The sequence below is a fragment of the Struthio camelus genome, chromosome 12 (genome assembly GCF_040807025.1).
Source record: "Struthio camelus isolate bStrCam1 chromosome 12, bStrCam1.hap1, whole genome shotgun sequence".
Lineage (NCBI taxonomy): Eukaryota > Metazoa > Chordata > Aves > Struthioniformes > Struthionidae > Struthio > Struthio camelus.
Window position 1 is genome coordinate 12,538,349 of NC_090953.1, and position 27,179 is coordinate 12,565,527.

The following is a 27,179-nucleotide window of genomic DNA, read 5'->3' on the forward strand; positions in this document are numbered from 1 at the left end:
TACACCTGGCAAGTGAAAAATGCATAACCATGAAAACTTCAGTCTTGTAGCTTTAAATTGGTTTTCAGGCTTTGAACCACCAATATCTGAAGCCTAAGGATATTTTAGACTCAATTAGCTGCAATACTCTCAAACTGAAACATTTAGGTAGATGCTGGGAAGTTACCTACATGCTGGCATTTTCTTTCACTCAATGTAGCTACACACTGCTGCATCTATTCTACAAATTGATACCTATTGTAAATCCAAGCTGAACTGCATGGGTGGGGGGGGGTTGTTATTTGATCATTGCTAAGTTGCATGTGGAAAAAAAGATATATTTGAATAAACTTTATATAGTCATGTCTTTACACAATGAGTTTATTACACTAAAAAATTTCTCATTTCTACCCTCTTCCATCTTAAACATTTTCTTTGTTTTCATGCTAACAGCTTTATCAATGTTTAAAGTTAACATAGCAGTTGTTTATATTGCTGTTTTCTGCAATTTTCAAAGCAGTCTTAACCATTCACTAGTACGGGAGCGCAAATGTGCGCAGACAAAATTGCAGAAATTACATAGTAATCTTAAACTGTTTTCAGACTTGGAGCATAAACAATTTCTTAATTCTATCCTCTTTAGAAATTATAGTCTACTGTTAATTATTTAGGTTTTTAATATTAAACTAGAGCTTAAAACCTTCTCTGGCAATTACTAAAGCATGAATACCTATCCTAAAAGGCAAGGATCAAAAAACATTGCCCAAATATGACATTTTGGATTTTGTCTACATTTGATTCAGTTATGCGTAATTCAGGACAACAACATGGGATTCTTAGAAACTGAAGGAAAAAATCTGATGGGAAAGTTGTAAGTTCCCTTTCATGCTACACATGGGTTAAACTAAAAGGGCAAGCGCTGAAGATCATTTTGTTCCTTGGGAAATGCTCTGGAAATTTTAACAGCTTCCTAATTACTTCGTTTGCATTTGCAAATTTTCCATGTGCTACAATCACGGCCACAAATTCTAAAAGCTTCCTCAGGTCACACGGTTTTAAGGAATGCGATGAATAATTTACAGTAACTTAGAAATTCGAAAGCGTTTACTTTGTTCTTTTTATTCTGTCTGAAAACAAGTTCCTAAAAGAAAAAAAAATACTATTCTGCCTTAATGTAACAAAACGTGATTGTATTCAATATTTTAATGGAAAAGCTTAAAGTAGAACTTTTCTCAGCCTCATGAGAAAGAGTGTCTCACGCACTAAATACACGAAGCTAAGGAAAAAAAAATTCCACTATCTGAAAGCTATAGTATCAATAATTTTAACATTTTGAGATAGACAAAACAGCCTTAAAATACAAACTGTCTTTAATTCATACTAGTGACCCAGATGTTATGACTATGCACATCAAGTTTGTTCATTGTAGGAACTCTTAAATTACACCTATGACATTTAGTGAAGGTGAATTCTACAAGTAAGAAATGCTAGAAGTAACGCTCAGTTGCCTGATTTCTAGTATCATGCACCTAACTCAGGAGAAGATAAAAGCATCTAAGAGATTTTTAAGTATTCTTCGCTAGTCTCTGCTTCCCCTCTAAAAACTTTTATCCCCATTTTTTACCCTCACTGCTTTCTTACAGATGAAATTTGACTAGATAGAATATTTGGATATCCGTTTTTGTTTTGTTTTGTCTTCCCTGGAAGCAAAGCTTTCTTCAGCCTTTGCTTTGCATCTATTATTAGTCTCATTCTCTTCAGAATACCCCTTTTTCCTCCTTCTTTCTATGAATTTTTCATCCTTTCTTACATCACTGTCAGCTTTATTTTCACACATCGCTGTTGCACTCGCATTGCTGTTCTTCAAACCTAAACATAACCCTTATAGCTCTATGGGACCTTCTGACTTCTCAGAAATACTCCACACAAGAAAGAAACAACAACAACAAAAGAACATACAAACAAACAAACAAAACCAGAAAACACCCACTGTAGGCACACCACTGACGCACCACTAGAGCAACTGGTTAAAAGCAGCAAAGGGAATAGGCAAACACTTAACAAGAGATTTCTGCAATGACAAGAAAAAAAGAAAAAAAAAATCTAAGATAGAGACACACACAGAGACACAGTGAGACTGCCCAGACACAACGGACTGAACTAAAGACAGTATTTTGCTACAGACTGAGTAGTTAGTCCAGTACTCTCTTACAGCACTTTTTCAGTTTAAAAAGTAACAGTGAATTGTTACATCATTTCCAGCTTACCTGTGGGGGTCTTTTGAACTTGGAATAATATATACACACTCCCTCTTGGTGAAAGTATTTTCTATCCAGGATTTCTGGGACTGAAAAAAAAAAAAAGTTTAACAGTATTATAAAATACAAGTTAAATTATCATTATATGCTTTGCTGTCTCCCAAAAACTAACAAAATCATATATTACCCTACAACGGCATCTAACGCCGGTCACCTAAACCTTGAGGTAAGCACAACCATAATTAATCAACTCCTTTAATAAATGCCATTTATTACAATACATAAATCCCTTAAAATCTAAAGTCATATTTCCAAAGCTAACAATTAAATGACAAAAATCGCTCTTGTAATATGCAAATTAAGATGTATAAAGATGCAAACAGGAATTCAAAATACACTGTTTAGCTAATTTGTCAAGGGGGGGGGAAGGTAAGATTAAAAAAATAAAAAATGTAACACTACTATACACTCAAATAACAGCACTTTCATCTACCTCTTTAATAAAGTAAAATTTTCATCTAGTGCAGGTAAAAAAAAAAAGTCTAATAACACTGTCAATCTTTTCTAGTGACCGTACATCAGGACAACCTTTGTTCTTCATCAAGAAACTTTTCATTTCAATAAAAAAAATGTAATTAGCATCACTCTAAGATGTGTTTTGAGCTTAAACCTGAAAGATATTCTGAAACTTACAACGGAAGATGTTTACTTCATCACACGCTTACCTATTTTAATAGCTGGCCACTATTTCATTTGGGTTGCTTTAAACAATCACGTAACATTGTCTTACGAGAAAATCTCAAGACTACTCGCTAAACAATATGCATGATGCCCAATGTCTATGTCATCTTTCAGCAATACATTGGGAAAGGAACTCGGATGCGATTTTTAGTAATCAAAAATAGGAAGAAACTTTGGGAGGTTGATTTGCACCTTATGCAACACTAGTTTAAATCCTAATTAAGATTACATCAAGATTTCTTCATTGCTAATACCACGTCTAGTTTTAAATTCACATTTTACTTTTATAATTTCTTTGAGAAATTTTATATTTTTTCTAAGGAGAAAAAAAAATGACTGATGTGTATTATTCACAGATATGTGAGAGAGAGTTCACTATGGGAACTATGAATTAAAGATTTTTAGACCTGTTATAACAGAGGATTCAATAAAGACATCTAGTCTTTCATCCGCTGCAACGCCAAGATCAATTTAACATAACACAGAGAAGCTATTACAGGTAGGACTACCAATTAGTTTCAATAAAGTCCCCTGGAAAACTGGTCCTCAGCTGCCTGCCCTCTTTCAAAGCACTTCCCATATTCAGCAGTCTTTCCCACACTACTCCTCATGACCTCCCTCCAACATTTTGTCCTAGCAAAGTTTGGTTGTGAATCTGTCAAGTCAGTACCCAACTGTGGCTCTAGCGGCTGTCCTCTCGTTCAGAGGGCCACCAGTCTCTTCTGGGGAGAACGGGAAGGTGCAGGTACGGGCTCCCACTCTCCAAGAGAGAAAGAAGAAAGATGGGAGAAAGGAAAGATGTACAATCCACAACAGAGAATGACTGCAGGGCATGCCAGAATGAGCACCCACACCGTGTTTTATCATTTACATTTACATTTTCAACACCTGGAGTGGACAATCGTGGCCGCTGTTCACTGCCCTCCTATCTCCAGTCCCCGCAGAACAGAAAGAAGGCTGCTGTAAAGGAGAACTGCCCTCCCCCCCCACCTCACAACCAGAGCGGAGGCTTCAAGTGACCAACTCCTAACAGCCCAGTGAAAGGGGAGACTTCTTCCACTGTTGTCCTCAGCATTCATACATAACCTTTTAGCAGTCTTCAATTCACACACTGTCTTTTAGTAGCCTTCTCCTCAGTTCTTGGGTAGGGAGAGAGAAGCACATCCCTTTGCACACATAATCTGCATATTTCCCAGGACATCTGCTCCTTATCTGCAGCTGCGCTCAGAACAGCATCATCTCTTCTCTACCTTCTATCACAAGATTAGCAGTGTTACACACATATATGCCAATTTTTTTCTGTTTATATGAATAGGCATACAGTGGCTAGCCCAAGTTTCTAGCTTCCTTCTCTCATAGTTGTTTGTTTGTTGGTTTTGGTTTTTATTTAAACGTTGTAGTAAGCCCATATGTTCCCCTTTGTGTCCTACAAAAAACCCTCTTCCGGAAGTTGCTTGCTGCTCAGCCAAGCGTCCCAGTCGTTCATACGGTCTATATTTCTGCACTTCCTTTCTTAAAACAGAGCTCTTTGTATAGATCGTTGCTTCAACACTGCAGTGGTTTAAGCTTGCATATAAACTCTGCTCATCTTGCACAATATAAGATAGAGTAATTTAATATTTAAATATTTTAGTCAGCTCACTAAAACCACATCTCGGAGCAAGCCATCACAGGCCTAACATGACAGATATCGAAGTCTGAAGTATTATAAACCACAAGTAATCGCATCTGTGCTCTCTACGTCCACGAAATATCGCTTATTATTAAGTGGTGATCAAAGCTGGGAACAAGGAACACTAGTTTACAGCATACAACACCAGTTCTCATAATAAACGGTTCTGAAAATAAAATGTTAAAAATATACACCAATTAATTCTTCGGATTTTAAAGAATACACGGCGATGAAGGATTTTTTTCATATATATTTTCCAATAGGGCAAGTATTTTCAGTAGAGCATGAGTACATCTATACAAATTATGTGGAATAAGTCCTATACTGTTATTAAAACATACTCGGAACTTTTCATTTGGTAAAACTAGACTTTCTCCAGAAGCACTCCTGTACTCTGATTCACCCTGATCACAGGAGATCTTACACAGAACTTGCTAATAACACATTCCTGCTCTCAGTTGGGGGGGGGGGGGGGGGGGGGAGAAAAGAGCGAACACAGTAAGGAGAGAATAATGAAAATGAGACATCTCCGATAAATGTGTAAAGATCACATTAAAAAAAAAGAAAAAGTAAAAAGAACTGATACATGGTATTATTCTCTATGTAATAACAGTTGCTATTTACAGAACGTCCCTGTGATGACCAGAAGGAGCGTGATGCCTAAGACACTTGAGATAAATCAGCTACAGGATAGACTAAGAAATACTTCCTTATCAGCAAAAGGTTTCACTCAGGAGTCAGAATCAATATTCAACTTACCAGACTTTATTTAAAACAAAACAGCCCACTCTGTTTTTTGATCGTTCCTACAGCATACACAACATACACACACAACCACACCTCTTAAATTTTCTTCCAGCAGTCAGGCAACTTGTGCTGATAGCAGTGGTGATGATCTGTTTTGCTGGTGTTATTTTAAGAGGTGTACTTTACATGAATGCAACAGCTCTGCAGTGTTGCAAAAAGTTCAGATTTTAGGAAAAAACTTAAGAAGTAGTATAAACATCAAATGGGGACTCTCAACTATTTATTTTCTCTCCTTTCAAACTTGCATCTTACAGACAAACAAAAAGCTTTCCATATTCTCTCCCATGCATTTCAAATCTGCCCAACTAAATAAATACTCAAGATTCACAAGAAAAAAATATTAATACAGCTAATAATCCAGAAAGACCTTCATTGTTTTTTTCCCTTCAGATGGAAGTTACGTATGAGAATTTCTCCACTCTAAGACCTCTAGTATCCAAAGTTGGCAGGATCACGTCTGTGCTCCACACAAAACCTGCAATATCTCTTACTTTTCGCAAGCTGTATTACAGGAACCTACTAACTCCTAGCTCTGAAGTGGCCAACATTGTTTTTGCTCAGTCTTCAAGCTGTAGACGGTTATGCAAGACCCCTTATTCTGGTTCCACTGATTTTTGGGTAGACAGTAAAGCCCACTGTGTCTTTCAGTACTTCTGAAAGAACTTCAGGAAACAAAAAGCACATAGATTTGATTCAATAAGCCAGAACAGATAAACTCGTGCCGGGATCATGACTAAAGGAAATACTTTAAACTATTTCCAATAAATAAGTCCTTTCATAACACACTCACAAGGGCTAGAACAATTGTAATTGCTATTTGAAACAAAATCTTATTCAAGTATTTGCTGAACTACAAACGCAAGAGAACATGTCTGAATTGGAGCGCACACAGCAGTGTTTCCAGATTTCAGAAAGTATCTAAATGCCCAAAAAAACCCACAGCTTTTTACGACAGGTAAAAACTTTCCCGTAACAGTTTTCAGTATTAGTTATTTTTGCTTCAGCAATAGTATTAGCTCTCCCAAACATCACTTATAGAAATAAAATAAATTAAGTATACCTGCTGAAGATAAGAGGAATTCCTTATGTTACCTTTACCGAAATTTATGACGGATATTTCTAGCAAGTCTCCTTGTAGACTGAAACTCTTAACATAAAGTTAACTATAATTGGAGGTTTTATATGTAGCAGGTTACAAACAAAAAGAAGCAACACAGTGTGAGATTAGGTCTCAACAAAAAAAAAAAAAAATTCAATCACCCTCCTTCCCTTCATCTAACGTAGTGTTCATAGAAGACTCCTATTCAACATACTAAATTAATAAAAAGCTTTCAATAAGCTCTGGCATGGCTGCAATTGATGCAAAATGGCATGGCAATGCCTTACCAAACTACAGTGGAATTATTTGAGTTTATTCAACAAATTTGTCTGAATCATTTTCTACATAAAAAGCAAGCTTCCCTACTTCACAAAATCTCAAAATAACTTGCATGACTTAACAAATCTGTTAGTATGGCAGTTGTAAATATACTAGTATAGGCAACAACCATGACCTTGTTTGGGTATAAAAGGATTCATTTCACCTCTCTGCTCATTTATTTGTTAATGATACTGCATGTTATCGGAGGCTTGTGAGTTATGGAATAGCTGCTACAAAACTAATTCTAAACTTTTCCCCAAAAACTTAACTCTTGAACCTGCAACATCGTATATCAGCCTAGCAGCTCTGCTGACAACTTTTCTATAAAACTAAACAGCTGGTTCAGGAAATGGAAATGGACCTGGATTCAAAAAAAAAAAAAAAAAAAGAGAGAGTCCAAACCAAGACCTTGTGGAAGGATGACAATACACTTATCACAATACTGATTGCATAGATGTTTTCAGCCTTAGTTTCAAATTTAGAAGCAGTAGCAACTTCTATACTATCTCATATTTCAGCTTTCTAATCTTTGTTTGTACCATGTGGATCTTCAACATACACAATAGTTTTTAAAAGGAAAAGATTTTCCAATCTTATTTGTTCCTTATTAAAAACAAGTAGGCTCTATACTCTCTTCTCTTTCCCCATCCACCTCCAATTCTCCAAAAAGTTCAAAATTTCCATTTGGGCAAAGAAAAAACATGGAAAGTTTCAACAAGCCTGAAAACAGGAAGGTACAAGGGAAACTGCAGCGTAAGTATAGCGGACGCTACCACAGAGCCACCAGTTTTTCTACATGCCCAGGTCACTTGCAACTAACAAGCTAAATTTCAAAACGTTTGGAAAAGGCCTTCTGTGCTCGAAAATGTCCGTTAGTTTGCCTATTCAAGAGAAGGCCCACTGACAAGTTACTCCTTGTTACATGCCTATACATACAGCACACGCTCTTTGACACCCGTGCCATTAGCCAGACATGGGCTACCTCACGGCACTGAGCCACGCTCCCTGCAACACCGCACAGCGCTGGGCTCCTCTAGCTACGCCTGAAAGGCAGCAAGTCCAAACTAACCTTTATCTTCTTATTGTGGTCATATCCAATGTCTAATAAAAATCAAATGCAGCCGAATAACCAGGATGAACACAACTGCAATTTAAGTTAATGCACATCAAGTAGTTTAGCATTCATACAGCTTTTTTTTTTTTTTTTTTTTGGGGGGGGGGGGAATAGGTGACATATATAAAAAAAAAAATGCATGCTCATTGCAAAGATTTCCAGCAAAAGCTTCAAATCTTTAAAGGCAGTAAGAACTTTGCTTTCCAGTCAAAGTACCTTGACTTGTTCTGAATACAAGTTCACTGAAAAACATTCAAAACGTGTATCCCAGGTTAAGTCACCGTGTATGGGGTGGAAAGTTAACTGAAAGATAGTTACACATACTTCTCCCAAAATAAGAACATAAGATAGCATGGTGAAAAATCCTAACGGAACGCAACTCAGTTCCTCAAGGACACATTTATCATTAAAGAAAATCCCCAGAACCGCAGGGAATTTCAAGTAAGTAAGTAGATGGGAGGAGGAAAAAAATAAGAAAAAAAAAAAAAGGTAGGCAGGCAGTTTGATGCTATATATTTACCAACATTTGTTTTAAATTCTTGGCTCCAGCAAACCACTTCTTTCCTTGCTATTTAAATTACATACCTCTATAATTTTTTTTTTTTAAGAGGAAGAAAGAAAACAAAGCATTTAGCGAGCTAGTACTATGTACTATATTTAAAAGACTCTTTGCTGAAGAATACCAGTACTGTCTGTCCAGAGCACACATACACAGACACACACACAAAAGCACCTAGGAAATTTGTTGTTGAATCAAATACAGTATCACTAAACCTTACCAATTTTTAAGTATTTTCTGTAGAAGGTATGGATATGTGCAATACTAGAAAGACGGGTAGGCCCTACGTTTTCACAGTGGCATATTTATAGAGACTGCCTTGATACATCCCTATGAAACATGCAAATGATACTGCTTGAATCTACAATTGCTGTTTAATACACTAAAAATTAAAATTCTTGCAAGGGTATATCGTCCGCAGTCCACATTTTCGGGGGGGGGGGGGGCGGGGGGGGAGAGGGGGGGACTTTAATTTTTCCTGTAGCTTTATCTATGGGAAAAAGTGGCTTAGCTTGTTTATTTGCTTTCCCAACACACTGACGCACCTTCTGGCAAAGAACCCAGCTGGTTCAGACACAGACAGATCCTATCCTGCACAAAAGATGTCACTGCTATGTTGACGATCCTGCACAGAACTGTTCACCTGGCTTAACTTCTCTCCTAAGAAGTCAACAGCTCTAATTTTCTGGGTTGAAATACTTCTCCAATGACAATATTGCTACGTGCCTGAAAATACTGTGCTCGATGGCAACAAAAGTCTTATTTTTATTTTAAATAAAAAGCGTTGAGAAAACAGGGAAGGGAAAAGGGTAATCAACGGAAGTCGAAGTCCTCTGTCAATTCCACTGCTCGCTATATTCAGAAATAAACCTCAACCCAGCGAGCAGAGATATGAATCTTCTCATCAATGGCTCCCTTACTGCAGAAAAGGAACCTTCAACAATCCTATTCTTTATTAAACAGTTTAGGAGATTTGCTCTGAACAGTCTTCACAGCAATCTAGGTCTTTAACAGAGTAGCTATTGTTTTGTCAAGTTCTTCTCTGACCTAACACAGTCACCACTTAATTCACCAAATCCGTTTGCAGTTTTGGATGCAAAGAACACTCGGGACTTGTCAAGTGATTTTTACAGCCACCTCCTAAACGTTACCAAAACGATCCCAATGTGCTGTTTAAAGAACAGGTAGCATCGGTGGAAATTTTATCAAACAACCATAAAGCAAAATATTCAATACGATTCATATATTTTATATTCACATATAAAAATATGAGTCTATAAACTTTTTTTATATATAACTCAGAAGACCGTAAACTCATATACAGCGAATTTAACATTCTGAAGTCTTTATTTTTAAGCTTGATGTACCAGGAAAAGAAAATGCATGAACCTATTATTTTGGGGATTTTTTATTAGATTCAGACTCAATCTATTTAATCCACATTATTAGGGAAGTTATTTTTTTATCTGCAATATAAGTCTTTTAGTGGGAATCTGGAGCAAATCCAGCATGTTTTTAAGTAAAAACCCCAGGATTAATGTCTATATAAAGGTGCATTCTGTTCTGCAGTTAAATCAGAATCATAAAATTACTCCTCCTTTTTGGACAAATGCCTATACTATCCTTGCAAGACATGAAAAAACAATTAAAATATACTTGGAAAATATTTCACAGCCCATTCTACAGCATAAAGTGGCTTTCTCTCAACTGAGATAACAACAAACACCTTCAAAGTTAAATGCCCAAGAAACAGACATAGTAATTGGCTTGCCAAAAAACAGAGAATCTGTAACACTGTCAGAACAGTAAATGACATGCTGTTCCTGAACAGACTTTCAGAAAAGCAGAGTATCCTATACAGAGGGCTTTTTCCCAGCATATTTTGCTTTTAATTTCTCAACTTCGATAATCAACAGAAATTGGAATTTTGTTAGAAAACAGAAGAGAGTTAACAGATATCACCACCATCAACTGCAGTAAGTAAATTGATTTCAACAGTTTACATTTGCACCTCTTCAAACTACTGAAATATTAAGCGAAAAAATGTTAGCCCTTCTAAAAAGGTCTATAAGATGGCTTTCTATGAGCTCCCAAACCAAATATGTTTCAATGCATTCCATTCAGTAATTTAAAAACACGTCTCAAAACTTCTATCTAAAAGCAACTAACTGGGAGTTAACCCATGGAGTTTTCAAAGGAGTTGAAGAGAATCCTTTCCCCATAAATTTTATAACCTTCATTTATAATGAAATGGATTTAAAAAAAGAAATAGAAAGGGAGCACACGGTAATCAGAGAAAGAAAAAAAAACGGCTGAATAGCCATTTACTCCAGATTTAACTCCAATTCCCACTTTACTTCATTCAAATGAGAGATTAAAACAAACAAACCCAACAGCCCACCACGTAGCCAAAAGAGATAGGGATGTTTTCAAGCCACCTGTCATACAGTCACTGCTTGTTTTTGCCAGAATCTCGTGTTCGAAACCCATTTTTAATGATGTCCAGCCACCAAATTAAATTAACCCCAAACCTCCCTCACTTTTTTAACATGCAGTCTACTTTCCTTTCCTTGTCTATGGTCATACAGTTGTATACTTTACATCTTCTTCATCTACCTTAACACTGGTTATTTAGTCATTTTAGTCTTACTGCTGACTGCAAGTCTTCACATTCTATTTTAAATAAGCAAGGTAGGGTTGAGTCAGCATACCTATTCACCAACACACAAAAGAAATGATGCCAAGCCTTTCTGATGAGCACCGAAGACGGCCACCCTCCCTGGTCCTTCCCTCAGCACACACTGAGACATGCTGCACATGCCTACGAGGAACCCTGCACTTCACGGCTCACCACATTTACTGCACATGAAATAGTTTGGTTCAGACTCTACATGTCTGGAAGTACTTTACTTACCTCATGTAAAACACACAGGGCATATGAGCAGATAATCCTATAAACTCCACATTTATTTTTAGAAGGAACGTGGCTTGGGGTAAGCTATCAGTGGTAGAACAATTCATGGTGCCTGGATCTCTTAGTTCTGTTTCCCAAGCAACTTCCAACCTCTCCTCCATCACATAGGGAGTACAAATTACAGATGTGAAAAAGGAGTTAGTGGTGGCCACCTCAGGAAACACAGCAGCAGCAGCTGACTCCTGTCACCAGTCAAATAATTAATCTGACCCTCAATTTGCTTCCAGATTAAAAAAAGTACAACTCTGGCATCAGTTATTCATAGCCAGCATACAAGCTGTAAGTCCACTCCATCTAGTGCAAAGAATATATTTGAGCCTTACGGGTCTGCAGATTTAAACAAGGTCCTCCCTTTCTGGTTCGTGAAGTACATGAACGTCTGATTAATGCATTATGCTGAAGCGCATTAGAACTACAAAAATCAAATTGGAAGGGTGTACGTTGTTGGTCTCGCTCTACCACTTCTTAACCTGCTCCATTTAGAGATCTGATTTATTTTTAATGTCATTTGAAGAAAGGGACTTCTCTATCATTGCAGTGAGGATTTTGGTGCCTGCTGACCCAAGTAGGCTATTATTAACTCACTAGAGCAATGGAAACTTATTATCGCTACAGGATGCTTGACATAGCTAGCCCAGGACAACCCTCTGAATATTTAAAAAACAGAAAGGCTTATGCTCACTTTTAAGTTATCACACATCAGTAATATTTAGGTAAATGGCATGAGTGAGGGGGGAGAACAAGAGAACACACTTGCGTGCATGTGAAATAGGTGAGAGCACCTAGCCGCAGCTAAGGATGATGAAATTTCAAACCACTTCTCTTTACACAGTATCAGGGATTTTTTTTTTTAAATGATCAAAACTAGTAACACCAGGAAACAGCCATGCAAAGAATCACCTGAAACAACACATTTTGAATTTTGTTGACAAGAATCCTACCATGGAGGTAGGATGGGGTACACTGTCTTAACTCCTAATCTCTACACTCCCGTACCCATTTGTGCGCACCCAAACATCCCATTATTTGCTAGCTGCAATAGGGGAAGTAACTATTTTGCAAGCAGCACAGCACATCGCATCCTGTTCACATGTGCTTGTGTGTGTGCGCAAGTCCAAGATCACTTGACTATCATGTTCACCGGGACTCCTTGTACTCCCAAAAGGACACCAAGAGTGGGAGCACCATTAATCTTAGTGCTCTTTTTTTTTTTAAAAGATGAGTTAAAAATTAGGATAGGATGGAGAAAGTAGAAAGGAGGGGTTGGGGGGGGAGGGGGGGACACCAAAACAAGAGTTCGGCATAGTAGATGTTCAGTAAACAGCATTAAAAAAAATGCTGAATTTTTAAATTCAGCTGATTAACAAAGAATTACTGGGTTCAGTTACACTTTTATGGCCTGTCAAGACAGAGAGCTAGCTCTCATATTAGAGCAACTCCACAGTTGCTCAAGAGCGCACACCGACCAAAACTCACCTCCAGACATATTCAGCATGACAGCAGTCTAGAGACATCCATGGACCTAAACTCATATCAGAAGAGAAAGTGCTTTCCCCTCTAAAATTATTCAAGTAGTTTCTGTATATTCCAGAAAAGTGCAACGGAACTTAACTGGATTTATTTACACAAATGTAAAAACAGCTACTTACTGTCTGAAATAATATTATTTAGGTAAAACTTATTTAGGTACTTTTAAAAATTTCTACCCTCCATTCTTGAAGGGAATAAACAGTTGTTTGACCTATCGTGCCTTATTGTATTGATTTCTCATGAAGCTACTCTTGAGCTCTCCATCACAGCACGATACCGAGCGCTGAAATATTCTTCTACACTGACTTTTCCATTAGCGTTCAGGTATTTAAATATTAGTAGCTTTTGAAATACCTCTCTCCCTGGATTTTCTTTTAAGGATTATAGCTACAGTTGTAAAATCTATGCAAGATCGTGTTTTGCATGAGATCTTAAAGGCATTCATTTCATCTTTAAGCCAACATTTAGGCTGCCAGAAGTGTACTGTTTTACCACGCTGTTTACCAAAATATTACAATATTTCCTATCGCACCATCCTTCACGCATGCACAGAATTGCTAATTAAAACGCAACCACAGACATCTTAATTCTTAACTATTGATTTAAATCTAGGGCTGGCTACCTCTAATAGAGGGGGAAATAAGAGAACTTCTTTTGAAGGTGTTTCTCTTACCCTGGTCTCATGCGGCTGCCTTGGCAAGGATGAGTCCCCAAGCCAGGTATCCAGTTCTCAGATGAAAAATACAAAAAACTCTTATCAAGCACTTCTATGGACTTGAACACTCTGACTCGACAAGTGAGGCATTAGCAGCTGAAAAGCAGAATCATTTGTGAACAAAAAGGACAAAAAAACCTTTTTGCTCTTGTAGGGGAAAAAAATAAAATACACTTGATAACAGGAAGATCATTTCAAAAATAAAAAAATGCATTTGAAAGGTAAGAAATTTATTCAAAAAGACTGTCCACTAGCTGAAACCAAGCAAAGCGAAGCAATGCAGGTAGTTCCATAGGATATACGATTTACTACCTCTTAATCTTATCTCTTAATTTTTGTTAATTGCACAGTAATATAGCGATCCTCTACTTCAGCAGATGGAAGAAACTGCAAATAGTTTTTCAGCTCTTCCACCAAACTTTGATATACAATTACAGGTTACTAAGAGCTAAGCTACCTGCAAAACAACTATGCTAAATACCACAAGCCTAAATAATAACGTTCAGAAATTAAATATATTATTTTTATAACATATTCTGGAAAAAAACCACAAACTTTTTTTGGACTAATCTCAACGACAATGAGAGATTACAACCCCATTCACGTAAGAAATTTGTCTTGTTTATTATTTTTTCCAGTGTACCTACTTCCAGTGAAACTTGACAACATTAGAGGTGGTATATGGCACAAAGCCCTGGCTAGGCTGCACTGGGCTATACCTTGGGCTTCTCACTGGCCCAGCAGGCAAAAGTAGTGAAGGAAGACTAAAATTCTGGAAAAACGAAGGCAACAGTAAAGAGATAGAGGTCCTGACAACAGCAAGGCCAAGATACAGAGGAGAGATATTTCCTTTAACAGATGCAATTCTTAAAAATTATACAATAAGGGTGCAGTCAGATGAGACAAGCTGAGCAAGTCACTACCCTGCCCTCTCACCTTTTCCCAGATGTGTACTTGTGCCACTTTCCTCACCATGCCTATAGCGCACCAGCCCTTCAGTGAGTTGATTCAACTAAAACAACCCAAAATTCGTTCCAGGAAAATAAAGAGCCAGCAGTTCTGCCCAATTAGCATCTGAATTAGTTCACCTGATGTGAAAGCTAAGGCAGGGGAAAGGACCACGCGGCCATGATCAGGCCATGATCACGGTGGGATTAAGAGAAGCAGGACAACCCCTTTGGCAGCAGCAAACTACTGGGTTAGCAAGACAGTTGAGCTGATGTAAGCACACTGTCAAGATACATCAAAGTAATCCCCCAGGGCACACTGTTACTCCAGCACACACTCTTCGTAAGCAACTGTATCATGATGTTCAGGAAAAAAAAAAAAAAAAAAACCAAAACAGGAAGCTAAGACAAAGTTTCTTTATTTCTCAGACAGCTGCCAATGAAACAAGAAGGTACTGCCTAAGGTCATGCATTAGGTGAGCAGATACCTTGGGTTTGGGAATAACCTTCACTCTCATATGGCAGTGAAGATAAGTTTTTTTTGTAATCCACAGTATAATTAAAACCCAACAATTAATACGTTATTCACACAAGATTCCTCTTGTCCTACATACAGATCTCTACATTTATCATAAAAACTCAGAAAAATCCACTAGTTATACTGAAGAGGATAGTCAAAAAGACTAACTTCATCTTAGTTGCACTAATTTTTCTGGATTCCCTCTGCTGAGAGGTAACAGAAAACAGCTGTTCAAATCCCCTCTCCAGCAAGGGTGCCTAGGGAGACTCTGCCTAGATTAGCTTTTGTGAATAATCCTCAGCACTCTCTGCAAAGTCTACCTGTACTCCATCAACTGTCTGCATGCTTGCATGCATGCACACCACCCAAAAATATTTTTCGCAAGTTGAAAACAGGATTTTTCTGAAGGCATTAAAAAAAATCTTGTACGTTATCTACACCAGTAAAAAAAAAAAAAAAAAAAACTCAGCCCAAGATTTAGTACATGTTCTGCTGCCCAACAAAGCGCTATGATTATAGTAGTACCAAATATTTCTTCTAGTGGTCCACAAAGCACCAGCTATGACCAGATTGATGCAATCAAACAGTTTTTTGTTTGTTTGCAGCCTTCATCACTGCAAAACATTCACCTGTAACACTAGCCTGGAGCCTAAACCAGGACAAGATAAGTGTTTTCTGTCCTCTCTACCTACATAACCAACATGAAAGACCACATTGTTTCACTAAGGCATTTGAAACAATCACAAGGAATTTAACAGTTAAAGAGTCCTGAGTCCTACATAGAAAGATAGGTTAAGATGGAACGGCTAATTCACAGCGAGAACTACACACATACAAACTGCACTTTTCATACAGCTTGAAAACTTAAAAGGGTTTTTCTGCAGAAGATTCTTATAAAAGCAGCTAAGAATAAGACCAATTGCTTAATGAGACAAAGGCACAAATCCCCATCAAAAGTCTTTCTGAAGTTGGCACAACCTAAAGGGACAAAGGTTGGTTAAGGGAACATTTCTACATTTGAATGCCTCTGACTGCAAAGCCAGTTCAAGAGGCTGATGTTGATCCCAACCTCCACATCGTTTTTTACTGCCCCTCACACAGGCAGGGCAAGGGCTAACAGGGCTGCCCCATGAACTAGCTTACAGTGTAATGCCACAAACATTTTTTGCAGGACAATTAAGGGGTCAGTAAACCTCAGCTTGTGAACGGAAACGAGCCTCCAACTAGTTCCGCATCCAGAGGCATTGGCATTGCAACAACAGACCAATTTCCTAGAAAGTCGTCTAGGATATTTGTCAGCTACGGTATCACTAGCTCAATACTTTTTCCCCAGTAGGTACAACAGTACTACTACGAGTAGGAATTCTTTCAAGATCAGTCACTCATTCCTTCACAGCCTTGGCCAGAGGATCACCCTCAGCCACACACCCCTATAATACTTTCAGCTAAAGTTCTATTAAATTTGCTGTTTAGTAGGATTCTGACAATTACAGTTTGGACAATACTACAGTCAGGGAACATAGGAGAAACTGGCAATACTTTGACATTTAAAACTTCATTAACTGCACCCACTCTTGTAGATTAACTGATTTTTTATAATTGAATAGGAAGTTGATTAACAGTCCTATAATTACATAACTGGTATTTTTAGGCCCCAGTCATGTGTCACTTAAGCACATGCACAACTTAGCCTATTCAGATGAGCGAAGTTATGCCTGACTCAATACGTGCATGACCACTGCGGCAACTGAGACAGGTTCTGAAAGAAAGTTGAACTTTTCCAGACCGACTCTAGCCCCAAACCAATATATTGCATCAAGCTTACAATTTCAGTTGCAATTTTAGACTTGCAATTAAACTTGCAGTTATGCTGTACATTGGTGTAACCCTCTTAAAACTCAGTCCCAAGGCTGCTGCTGTGCTAAGATTTATCACATATATTAGTAGAAAGCAGCTTCACTCCCTCCTACCCCAAAGAAACTGGTTCAGCTTCTTGAGAAAGCTGAACAGAGACAGGAACAGCACAAAAAGCAAATAATCACCAGGTTTGAATACAGGGAAAGAAATCTAGCAATATTTTGCTATGTGAGACAAGTTACCAGAAGCGGATCTTTTGCCCACAAAAATAGCTTGGTGTGAGAGGCAAAAACTCATCTCGATGCAGCTCAATTCATAAAGAATGAATACAGCACAAAGTATCTGGTAATAGAGTTTTTTTTTTTTTTAAATGCATGTTACCAAATGTAAAGTAAGTCGAGAAAAACATCCTCCGTTAACAAGAAATTAAATACAAAATTATTCAAGCATAACTAGTACATGCCTATAGTACAGTTAGACAAGGGCTATAACACAGTTTGGTGTATACTTTGAATACGGTACAGAACCTGACTTGCAATGGCACAATTCCATCCACCCTTGTACATAAGGCTGTACGATTGTAAAACACCCAAGTAGAGTAGCTAATATACAGAGTAGTCCAAACACTTATTAATGTCATGATAACACAACTCTCAAGCATCGTAGAGCAAGATTCCACAGAAACTTGAGCTGATGTCGAGTTTGGTGTGCCACGATCCCATTTTCCTAAGCCTCTGCACATGATCCCACCCTATCTCATACCAGCATTGGCATTTATGCAGTCATGTGGAGAGCTGATTCAGGGAAATGACCAACAAAAGAACTAATCCTCAAAAAGGGGAAGTGATTAGATTTTTATTCAACTCAGATCCCTGAAGCAACTGAGCGACTGAGCAGCCGAGTGAAGCACAAGGGGAGGAGTGGGACAGTGGCAGCCAGAACTTAGGTGAATTTTAACTGGCCTGGAACCACACCTTTAAAAGTGTTGCCAAATTTAGGGGTGGCTATTAAAGAAGTTACAGACTTAAATACATTAACTCCGCCCCATGTCTGAGATTAGCACCCCGTAACACATGCACCAACACCTCAACTACTGCAAGTCAGTCTTCAGACTTAAACTGTTGATGGACGAATTGGGGGAAGACCTGGACTGTTAACTAACACTAGCGTAAAAAGTGGCCTAAGTCTAGACGTTTTTAGGCAATAAGTGCTTGCGAAATACAATATTCCTAACAGAACAGCTAGAAATTAATTTACAGAAGGTGTGGATTTCAGTTTTAAAAATCATGATTGTCAAGTATGCATTTCACAAAAATCGAAAAGAAAAAAAGCAGGTATTAGGATAAGAACTGTCAACCTCAGATCTTGCAAAATTTCAAACGAGTAAGCAGACCATAAAGGGAAAGCATTGCTTTTATTTGCCTCCTAGCAAAGGTGACAACAAGCAAGTAGATAAGACTGAGATAATAAATACCTGTTTGGACAGGGAGAAGTGGGAACGAAGCATGGGACAAAGGATAGTATTCAGTTCCAGTAACTACTGTACTAAGATTGACTGAGCTGTACCAGACACTCTCCCAAACTTTGAAGACTACAGTTACACCATGGTGACAGACTGAATAAAAAGATCAAATCACTCACAGTTGTTGCTGAGAAGGTATTCACAAGCAGGAATGTATCAATGTACGACAGTAAAAATATACTACAGAAATCACTCAAAGGTTCAGTCAGTTAAAAAATTAATAAAAAAAATCAGCATACCAAAATTTAATAGAAGCATGCCAAATCATAGAACCTACAGAGTTTATTTGCTTTGTTTTTTAAATAAAGTCAACAATCCAAGGTAAAAATCCCGTAGTGCTGGGAGTCATCCATGTCTAGGCTTTGAGATCCATGCCTATGAAGCAAAAAGCCTGACCAGGCTGCCACAGACCTTGAAGTAGCTCCGAAGTTCTAAAATTCAGAAAGATGCCTCCCCCACCTTACGCACAGGCATTCACGTGTGCCAGCCACATCAAGGCTTTTCTGAAAGCCCACTGCTTCCCTGGCCTGCCGCCCCAGGGCTGACCCATTACCAGGAATATAGCAGCTCTAGGATCTGCAACTCCAGGGCAGCCAGCTCAGCTGAGGGTTTTAAGCTATGACAGATCCACGTGTCAAGAGCCCCAGTCAACCCAGCTGTAACAAAAGCTCAGGTGCTGGTTCCAGCTCCGCTGCAGGGTATTGTGAAGTCTTAAACAAGCCTGAAAAAAGAAAGAGGCAATCCAGATAATGGAGGTCGCACTAAAGCCAGGGATCTGGAAACTCCTCCAGCTGTTGGAGGAAATTAGCAGGAGCCTCAGCAGCTGCAGAGTAACTGGGAAACATCTCGGCATTTCTGAAGTTAAGTTTCCAGAAGAGTTAACTTTCTTTTTTTTAAAAGCTTGTCAAAGTTTTTCAACCCTATTCAGCTATTTTGGAAAATATATCCAAACTATCTTAGAACTGTAAATACAGCATTTGAACAAGCTCTACATCAGGTTCAAATGTCACTCTTAAAACGAAAGAGACAGCATTACAAAAAAAAAAAAAAAAAAGGTAAAAGTGCAGGCTGCTGTTTTATAGGTACAAAATGACTCTTCCTTGAAGGAAGAGCTTCCAAAATAATTCCTGGTACACATTTCCGTATTTTCTCTCTAAACACGCTATTGAATATTTTTTTCTAGGCCTAATTGTTATTTCAATGCTTCGCCTTAACGATGTGTGAAATCCTAAGTTGCTATTACCATTACTAGCAGTAAGTCTTGACCTTGATAAGATTCACACCTGTGCACAATTTTTATGTTGTAAACAAATTATATGCACACATATACCCACACTGTTTGAAATTATCATTCAGTGTGTACTGTTTGCAAAGCGCATGATGCGCATTTAAACAAAATACATCATGTTCGACATCATATTTCAATGTAAATTAGTGATGTCAACGGAAAGGTTAAAGATGAAGTAGAAATAAAGCTTCACAGAAGTTTTACAATAGCTATTTTTGAAGTAAACTTCAAGTGGGATCATATTCTGAAAGCATTAGTTGTCAAACTACACACCCAGAGTACAAACGTCATTCCTCAGTCAGCAAATTACACTGATTTTGCAGCTAGGGAAAACCAACAGATAACGCTAGCACACATATCACATGCTATCCTCCTTCAACTGAAATAAAGATGGTTTTGGATCTACTACTAACTCAACTACACATTTTCCATACATACAGATAGTTTAAACATTTGAGAAAAATCTGACAACAGAAAACATGCAAAAGCATATTAACCAGCCCCTTCAAGGTAGAATGAGATTGTAAGAGTTATTAGGAAAAAAAGAAAATTATATTGCTCTTAATGTAAACGTTAAATAATAATCCATAACTTTGATCCACCTTAATGGAAACATTCGTTAAAGCAACTATATAAATTTACAGAGCAAATTTTAGATTAAAAAACAAAACAAAAAACCCAAACACATTCCAAGAATTAACGTTCTATCCAAATCTGCTACCTCAGTATTGTTTGAATTTTGTTTTAGTTAAGGGGGAAAATGCCTAACTTCGGTTTGAAAGTTAAATCAGTTCTGATGTGATGACAGTTTGTTACCATGCCTTAAATACTCTCCTTGGCAATGAACCGCTACATTTATCTTACAGATTATTCCTGCAACATCCTCACAGCACATGCTGTCAAACCATTTCTCACATTTGCATATCCTAGTCCTTTCATGTCCTTGTCAGAGGACACTCTCAGTCCCTGGTTAAAAAGAGAGATTTTCTTCACTATTATGACTGTCCCCAAAATCTCCCTTACTGAATGGCTACCAAGGGTTTGTCATCTACCATTACATCGAAAAAGCAAAGTGTTTCTTGCAACTGAAATACTGATATAGATAACTTATTAACAATCATTCAGAACTTAATGATACTCTGTTTAATGTACTACAGTACCAAAATAACAACAAAGTCACAGTGAGAAAAGCAATCGTGTTGCTACCTGCTGCAAACGTAGAACACGCTTTCTCCCACCTCTTGGGAAGGGAAAAAGGATGTAGCGAAGGAAGAAGTTCACTGCCCTTAGGGCAGAGGGATAAGAAATCCCCTCTGCTTGCCTACCAGCTATCAGGCAGCCTGCATCCTCACAGCACTGATGTCTATCTACTTCCCTGCAAGAATTACAGAGGCTGGCAGGGGGGACACGCACACACCCCAAATTGCATTACCATTCCAGCAGACCTGGTAACTAAAGAAAACGGTTCACACCCCCTGCTTGAAAAAAGCTCACATCCACTTTACATGTTAATAAAAAAACAGGTGTAAAGAAGGATGAAAAGAACATAACACTCCTCAAAACCTAACCTACTCTCAGGCAGTGCAGTCACCTTTTTGTTCTTCTGACAGATTAGTTTTCTATTACTGCAAATTATAAATGTTTCTGTATTTAAGTAAAAGAAAATCTAAGTTTAAAAATAATAAAAATAACATAAACCAAAGGTTAGTTAAATCACTTTCAACATAGGCTGTATCATGATATATTAACACGACAATATTACCCGTACATTCCAATTATATGAGCAAAAAAAAGATGGGATTAACTCTTCCTTTTTAACATTCATCAGAGGGAAAAGGGAAAATTACATTTAATCAGGACAGTAACATTTATTCTGACCCTGTTGTTACTTTTTTTTTTTTCCCCTCAATAACTCGAATGATCATAGAAAAGTCATGCCTTTACTTAAGCGTGGAAATTCAGAAAAATTAACATTGCCAGATCAATGTTACTTTAGCTGTTTCCAAACGAGACAAAACGTCTTCAGTGAAGAAACATTCCCCAACACAAAACACCAAAAGTACTTTCTCTGCAAACATTTGAAATTCACATCTGTCAATAGAAAAGACAGTTTTCAGGAGCTTGGAATGAAGAAAGAGTCATTATTTTCTTTCCTCTACACTCCACTCAGTTTAACTAACAAAAAGCCACCTCAACCTAATCTCTTACTTCAGCTGGAGAAAGAGAAAAGGCTTAGTAGTCTCTCCCTTTCTACCCCTTCCCTAAATTCATTGAAAAAGCTCAAAAATTTTTCCCAAGCCAAACAGAACAGCACAACGCAATTTCTGCGTAAAAAACACATACTCCCTTAAAGGCCGCAAAGGCGCCCTACTACGAAAGAAAGGACAGTAACAAGATCGTAGAGAACACAATAGCGGAGAAAGAATGAGCGGAGAAAGAGAAGGCTTCAGGCCAGAGACAGTGAATAAAGCAAGCCACAAACAGTTCTTTAGCTCTTCTCACAGGTCAGTCAGTATCCCGGACTATTTTTTACAGAAATAATGAAGCACAGAGGATCATTTGTCAAAGGCCACCACTACTTGTCAGTATGTGAGGTAAGAAGTGACATGATCTTTAATGACTATATAAATATCTTACCAAATACACACACAGGGTAAGATGATTTACACTTTTTCAGCACTTAATTTACATGCCGAAAAGCCAGCTGCCAGAATTTCAATCAACGAAGGTAAATTGCACTGCGTAACAGTTTAACAGCACTTGGTGTCAATATTTGCACTATTTACACCATTTTTAGATATTTTGGCTGCTCAGCAAAAGGATTTGCAAGAAAGCTAAAGTTGTTTCAAATAAACTTAAACGTGTGAAGATCTGAAAATTTCAGCTGAATTAAGAAAAACACATTTTCAAAGACAGACTAGAGTTTGACATCCATCAATGCACAGCATTTTGCTTAGCCTTATTACTGTATACCAAAAAATTATGACAACTTTTCTAAAAAGATTCAGCTTTCCGTGCAATGTTAAGCAGTTCACCCTACCTCAATCTCTCCTTAAAATAGAATCATTCAGATGAGAAACACGAAACAATTTAAAAGGCAAAACCTCAGTGCTGGAAAACATGTGCATTAGCTTCATTGCCAGTTTGCCTTTAAAAGAGTAGAACAAAAACACAGAACTAACCTTACTTGTTTCAGCAAATTTATATGGCATGCAAATATCGCAGCCAAAGTAGACACAGTTAAAGGAAATGAGAGATTCCAAAGGAAATAAATATCTGTTCAAAAAATACATTTTTCATACTAAATATACTGGCACGAGAAGTATCACTTCATTCTCTTGATTTTTCAAAGTACAAACCACTATTTCAAGATTGAATCCCAAGTCTTTACAGACCAGAACGTCAGATTTGGTTTTGTTTCTGATAATATGCTGACACTATCAGAAGTTTAGTAAAAGCGACACTGCTAGAATAATTAGGTACTAAATTCCTCCTAAATAATAGGCTAATCAGAGTCTTTCTGAAAAAAAAAAAAATTTAAACTTACTGCCCTGTCATGCACATAAGCTGTGGACTATACAAGTGTCTCCCTTCACACACACTTTTTGGCAAGTCTTCTTACAGATTTATTTGCAACATTCAAGTGCAAAACTGATAAACAAATGCAATGAAATACTATCATGTCACCATAAATTCTATGTTCAAAACAAGATTGGTTGTTCAGAAAATCCTCAGCTGTCCTGACAGTCCAAAAGGAGTGAACCATTACAGAAATGGATCTCATGGAAGCACATAAAAGAGAAACAGGAAAAGTTTCTGGTCTTAGTGCAAAGGTTCAAAGAAGGGGAAGCGCAACAAGTGGTAAAGATAATTATGAGAAAAAGAAGAGGAGTTTGGATGCTGAAGTCTATCACCAGCACAGCAGGGAAAGCAGGGCTGATGCGATAAGACAAAAGAGGCAAGCGGGCGAGGCTAGAATTATGCGGAGCCTCAAGGGCCGAGAAGTTTAAAACACAATAGAGTACCTACATCCAACAGATCCTCTGCCTCCGCATGTGGATTATGTGATAGAATATTTTTAAACATAAGCAAGGCAACTGTTAAACGTAACGTCATATTTCAAGATGATTTCAGATGCTTCCACGTGGATGAGAAGTGACCAGTACCCTTCCAGCCCTGCCCTGAGATCAAGCAAACAAAACTCAAAGCAAAGGGTCTGGAAGCTGAGGTATTCCTAGTCCAAAAGCAGCCTGATCAGCTCCGCGTGCACACAGCTCTCCCCCCGTCTTTAAACGGCAAAGTCAAGAATGGCTTCAAACCAGAATGAGGGATTTCAAGGCTGATCTAGCAGACACTTATCACACTGAAAAATTAACTGAATTCATGGGATTGCCTCACTAAGTGACTCATCTGCAGAATCTGCCTTAGGATAATTACTGATGTTAATATTAGAGGTTGTCTGGCAACTCTTAAGAATTGCTAAACATATATGGAGTGGCAGGGAAATTTTTAGGACATTTTATGCAAATTCATTTTACTAAATTCAACTCAGGTGGGGAGCCTGTTAAACACAAGCTTCAAAATATTATGTAATATTTGATAAATCCCAGGTAAGTATAAAATGCTGCAAACGAGTTACATTGCCAGAAAAACTGATGAGCCAGATAAAGTTAAATCAGTTTGCAAACCTCTAATGGATAAGGTCAATCTGTGTATTTCTAAGCCATGGCATCACTAACAAGTATAGGACAAGACACCAGCGATAAATTAAGAAGAAAAAAGCTCAGTTGAGAAGAGCAAGTAACACACAAGTGGAAGACACCAGGTACTATTTCAAGTAAGAAAGGCTTCTCTTTAAGCTTCCTTCTAGAATTTGCAAATCCTAGACTTTTCTGGGGAGAAACATCCCATGTTTCTACATAGTTCACAGATACAGTCAGAAATATGAGATTTAATAGGTATGTTTTGAACAACATACCGAGTAATAAAACACTTTTTTAATTCAAATTAAAGAAAACATCTAATTAGAAGTCCCAGTGGGTTTTAGAAACGCAGAATTACACTCCACACCTAGATTTTCCAAGCTATCGGAGAGCATTTTACCCGATCGGTCACTGAAGAACCTCTGTAAACGTCAACTAAGGAATAAACTTACAGGCACGAAGAACTTTAAGGAGGGCTGAAATTAAAACTGCATTTTCTTTGCAGAAGTTTATACAGCCTCTTTGGTAGAGCTTACGGTCTCCCTTGTGTATCATACCGTGCGGAAACAAAGCAGGGAAACGCAGAAAGATTAAAAGGAAAGAACCGCTGCATCCCAGAAAACCAAACAGGCTATCGTATGAGTTCTGATATTAGACGACGTCTTTTATATAAAAAAAATAAAAAAATAATAAAAATCGGGCAACGAGGGAAGATCGCGAAGGGAAAGGCCGCGCTTCTCGGCAACGGAGCTCTGTCCGCCCGCCCGAGACACGGCTGCCGGCGGGGCCGCGGGGCCGCCAGGAGGGCTCGCAGGCGGCGGCGGCCGGGCCTGGAGGCGGCGGGGCGCGGGGCCCGGCGGGCAGGGCCAGGGCCCGGCGGGCGCCGCGGGGGAGGCAGCGCCGGCGGCCGTTAGGGCCCGCGCCGCCTCCCGCCTCCCCTGTTGGCGGCGGGCGGTGACAGCCCCGCGCGCGGCGGCGGCGGGTGCCTCCTGCGCGCCGCCGGCACAACGGCCGCGGCGGGCAGGGCGAGCCCGGGCCGAGAGCAGCGCGCCGGGGGCAGGGCGGCCGCGCGGCGGCGCCTGGGGGCAGCCGGGCCGGGGCAGGTCTGATCGGCCGCCCCCGCCGCCGGCCGGGCCGGGCCGGGCCGGGCCGAGCCGCGGCACGGCGCCGCCGCCGCCCTCACCATTCTCCTCAGGGCCGGGCTGGGTCTCGGCGCCGACTCTGGCTCTCCTCGCGCCGGGCAGCTCCTGCTCGTGGTTCGGCGTCGGCGGTGGCGGGGCCTGTCTCCATCTATCGGGGCTGAGCTCGGCGGCTGCGGAGGGCCGGGCGGGGAGAAGGAGGCAGACGGGGAAGGCGCCGCCGAGGCGAAGGGGAGCGCGGAGGAGCGGGGAGGACGGCGCTAGCTCGGCTCCGCACCGGGACACAGCGCTGGCGGCGGCCTCGGCCCGGCGGCTCTTTCTCATAATTGTGCGACTCGGCCGGCGGGGAGCAGCGGCGCTGCCGCGTCAGCGCGCACCGCCCCCGGGAGGAGGGGGCGCCGGGGCCGGCACCGCCGGCTCCTTCCTTCCTTCCTGCCCGCGTGGTGCGCCGCGCCGCGCCTCGCCGTGGGGCCGGCGGGCAGCCCCTCGCCGCCGCCGCGCCTGGAAAGGGAGGGAGCGCGGGGACCCTGAGAGGCGCCGCCGGACGCGCGGGGCAAGGGGAAATGGCCGCCGGCGGCCCCGCAGCGCGGGCGGCGCCCCGGGCCCTGGCCGCGGCCCCGCGGGCTCCTCTGCCGGCGGCGGCGGCGGCCAGCGAGGCGCTTCAGGGGCGGGCGAGGCCGTGCGGGGCTGGCCGGCCCCGGCGAGGCGGGAGCGACCTGCCGCGCTGCGCGGGGAGCCGGCCTGAGGGGAGCCGCCCGGCCTGAAGAGGGAGGCTCTGTCCCCCAAAATGGGACAGCTACACCTTGTTAAACACTTTTTTTTTTTTTAAACGCAGAAAAAACCCCGCGTTAGCTTTCGGATCAGGCTTTAAGGCTTCCGAGAGGTGCTAGCGATTGGCAGAAAGCGCAAGGGCGCTGCGGCGACGCTGATGGCGATGGCCTTCAGTGCCTGGTGCGAGAGCCAGCGCCGCGGAGGCCTGGGTTTTATTACTGCTCCACCAGCTATTCATTTGTATTTAAGACACATGTAGTAAGATAACACAGTGTTTCCAGTGAAGACGTAGCTCAAAAGAGAGTTAAATCTGGCTCAGGGGTCTTGGTACCAATTCCAAAATACCATAGCCATACAACAGCGTTAATTTTGTCTGAACTCAATCAGAGCGCTCAAATGCGTTTGCAACATTGTGCCACTGTTGTGGCGTTTTCCTTGTCAGGCCTTATTATTTGTCCATGCTGTTGGGATTTTGTGCTGAATCGGGTATCATCTGTCTCGCTGACAAAAAGCGAGCATTAACTCTGTATCGTGTTTTGCTAATCTGATAGAACTGCAAGCGTGCGCTCACCCCTCATCCTGCCAGTTCTGCACTACCGGGCCAGGGAGCGCCACGCGTCCTCACAGCCCGGGGCTGGCTGGTAAGCCTCAGCACGACAGAAA

The 27,179-nt window shown here is 40.1% G+C and overlaps 1 protein-coding gene across 2 annotated transcripts in view; it reads right to left on the reverse strand.

Annotated features, from left to right (window-relative positions):
• TRPM7 (transient receptor potential cation channel subfamily M member 7) overlaps window positions 1-26,134 on the reverse strand; it is a 61,665-nt gene extending 35,531 nt beyond the window's left edge. Inside the window, exons 1-2 of one of the 2 annotated variants that reach the window (XM_068958910.1) lie at window positions 25,790-26,134; window positions 2,247-2,326 (exon numbers count right to left, since the gene is read on the reverse strand). In XM_068958910.1, the coding sequence (XP_068815011.1) occupies window positions 2,247-2,326; window positions 25,790-25,792 (83 nt within the window). In that variant the 5' untranslated portion in view covers window positions 25,793-26,134. The remainder of the gene's footprint in view (window positions 1-2,246; window positions 2,327-25,789) is intronic. The other variant, XM_068958911.1, reaches the window with a different exon arrangement.
• Window positions 26,135-27,179: the final 1,045 nt, after the last annotated feature.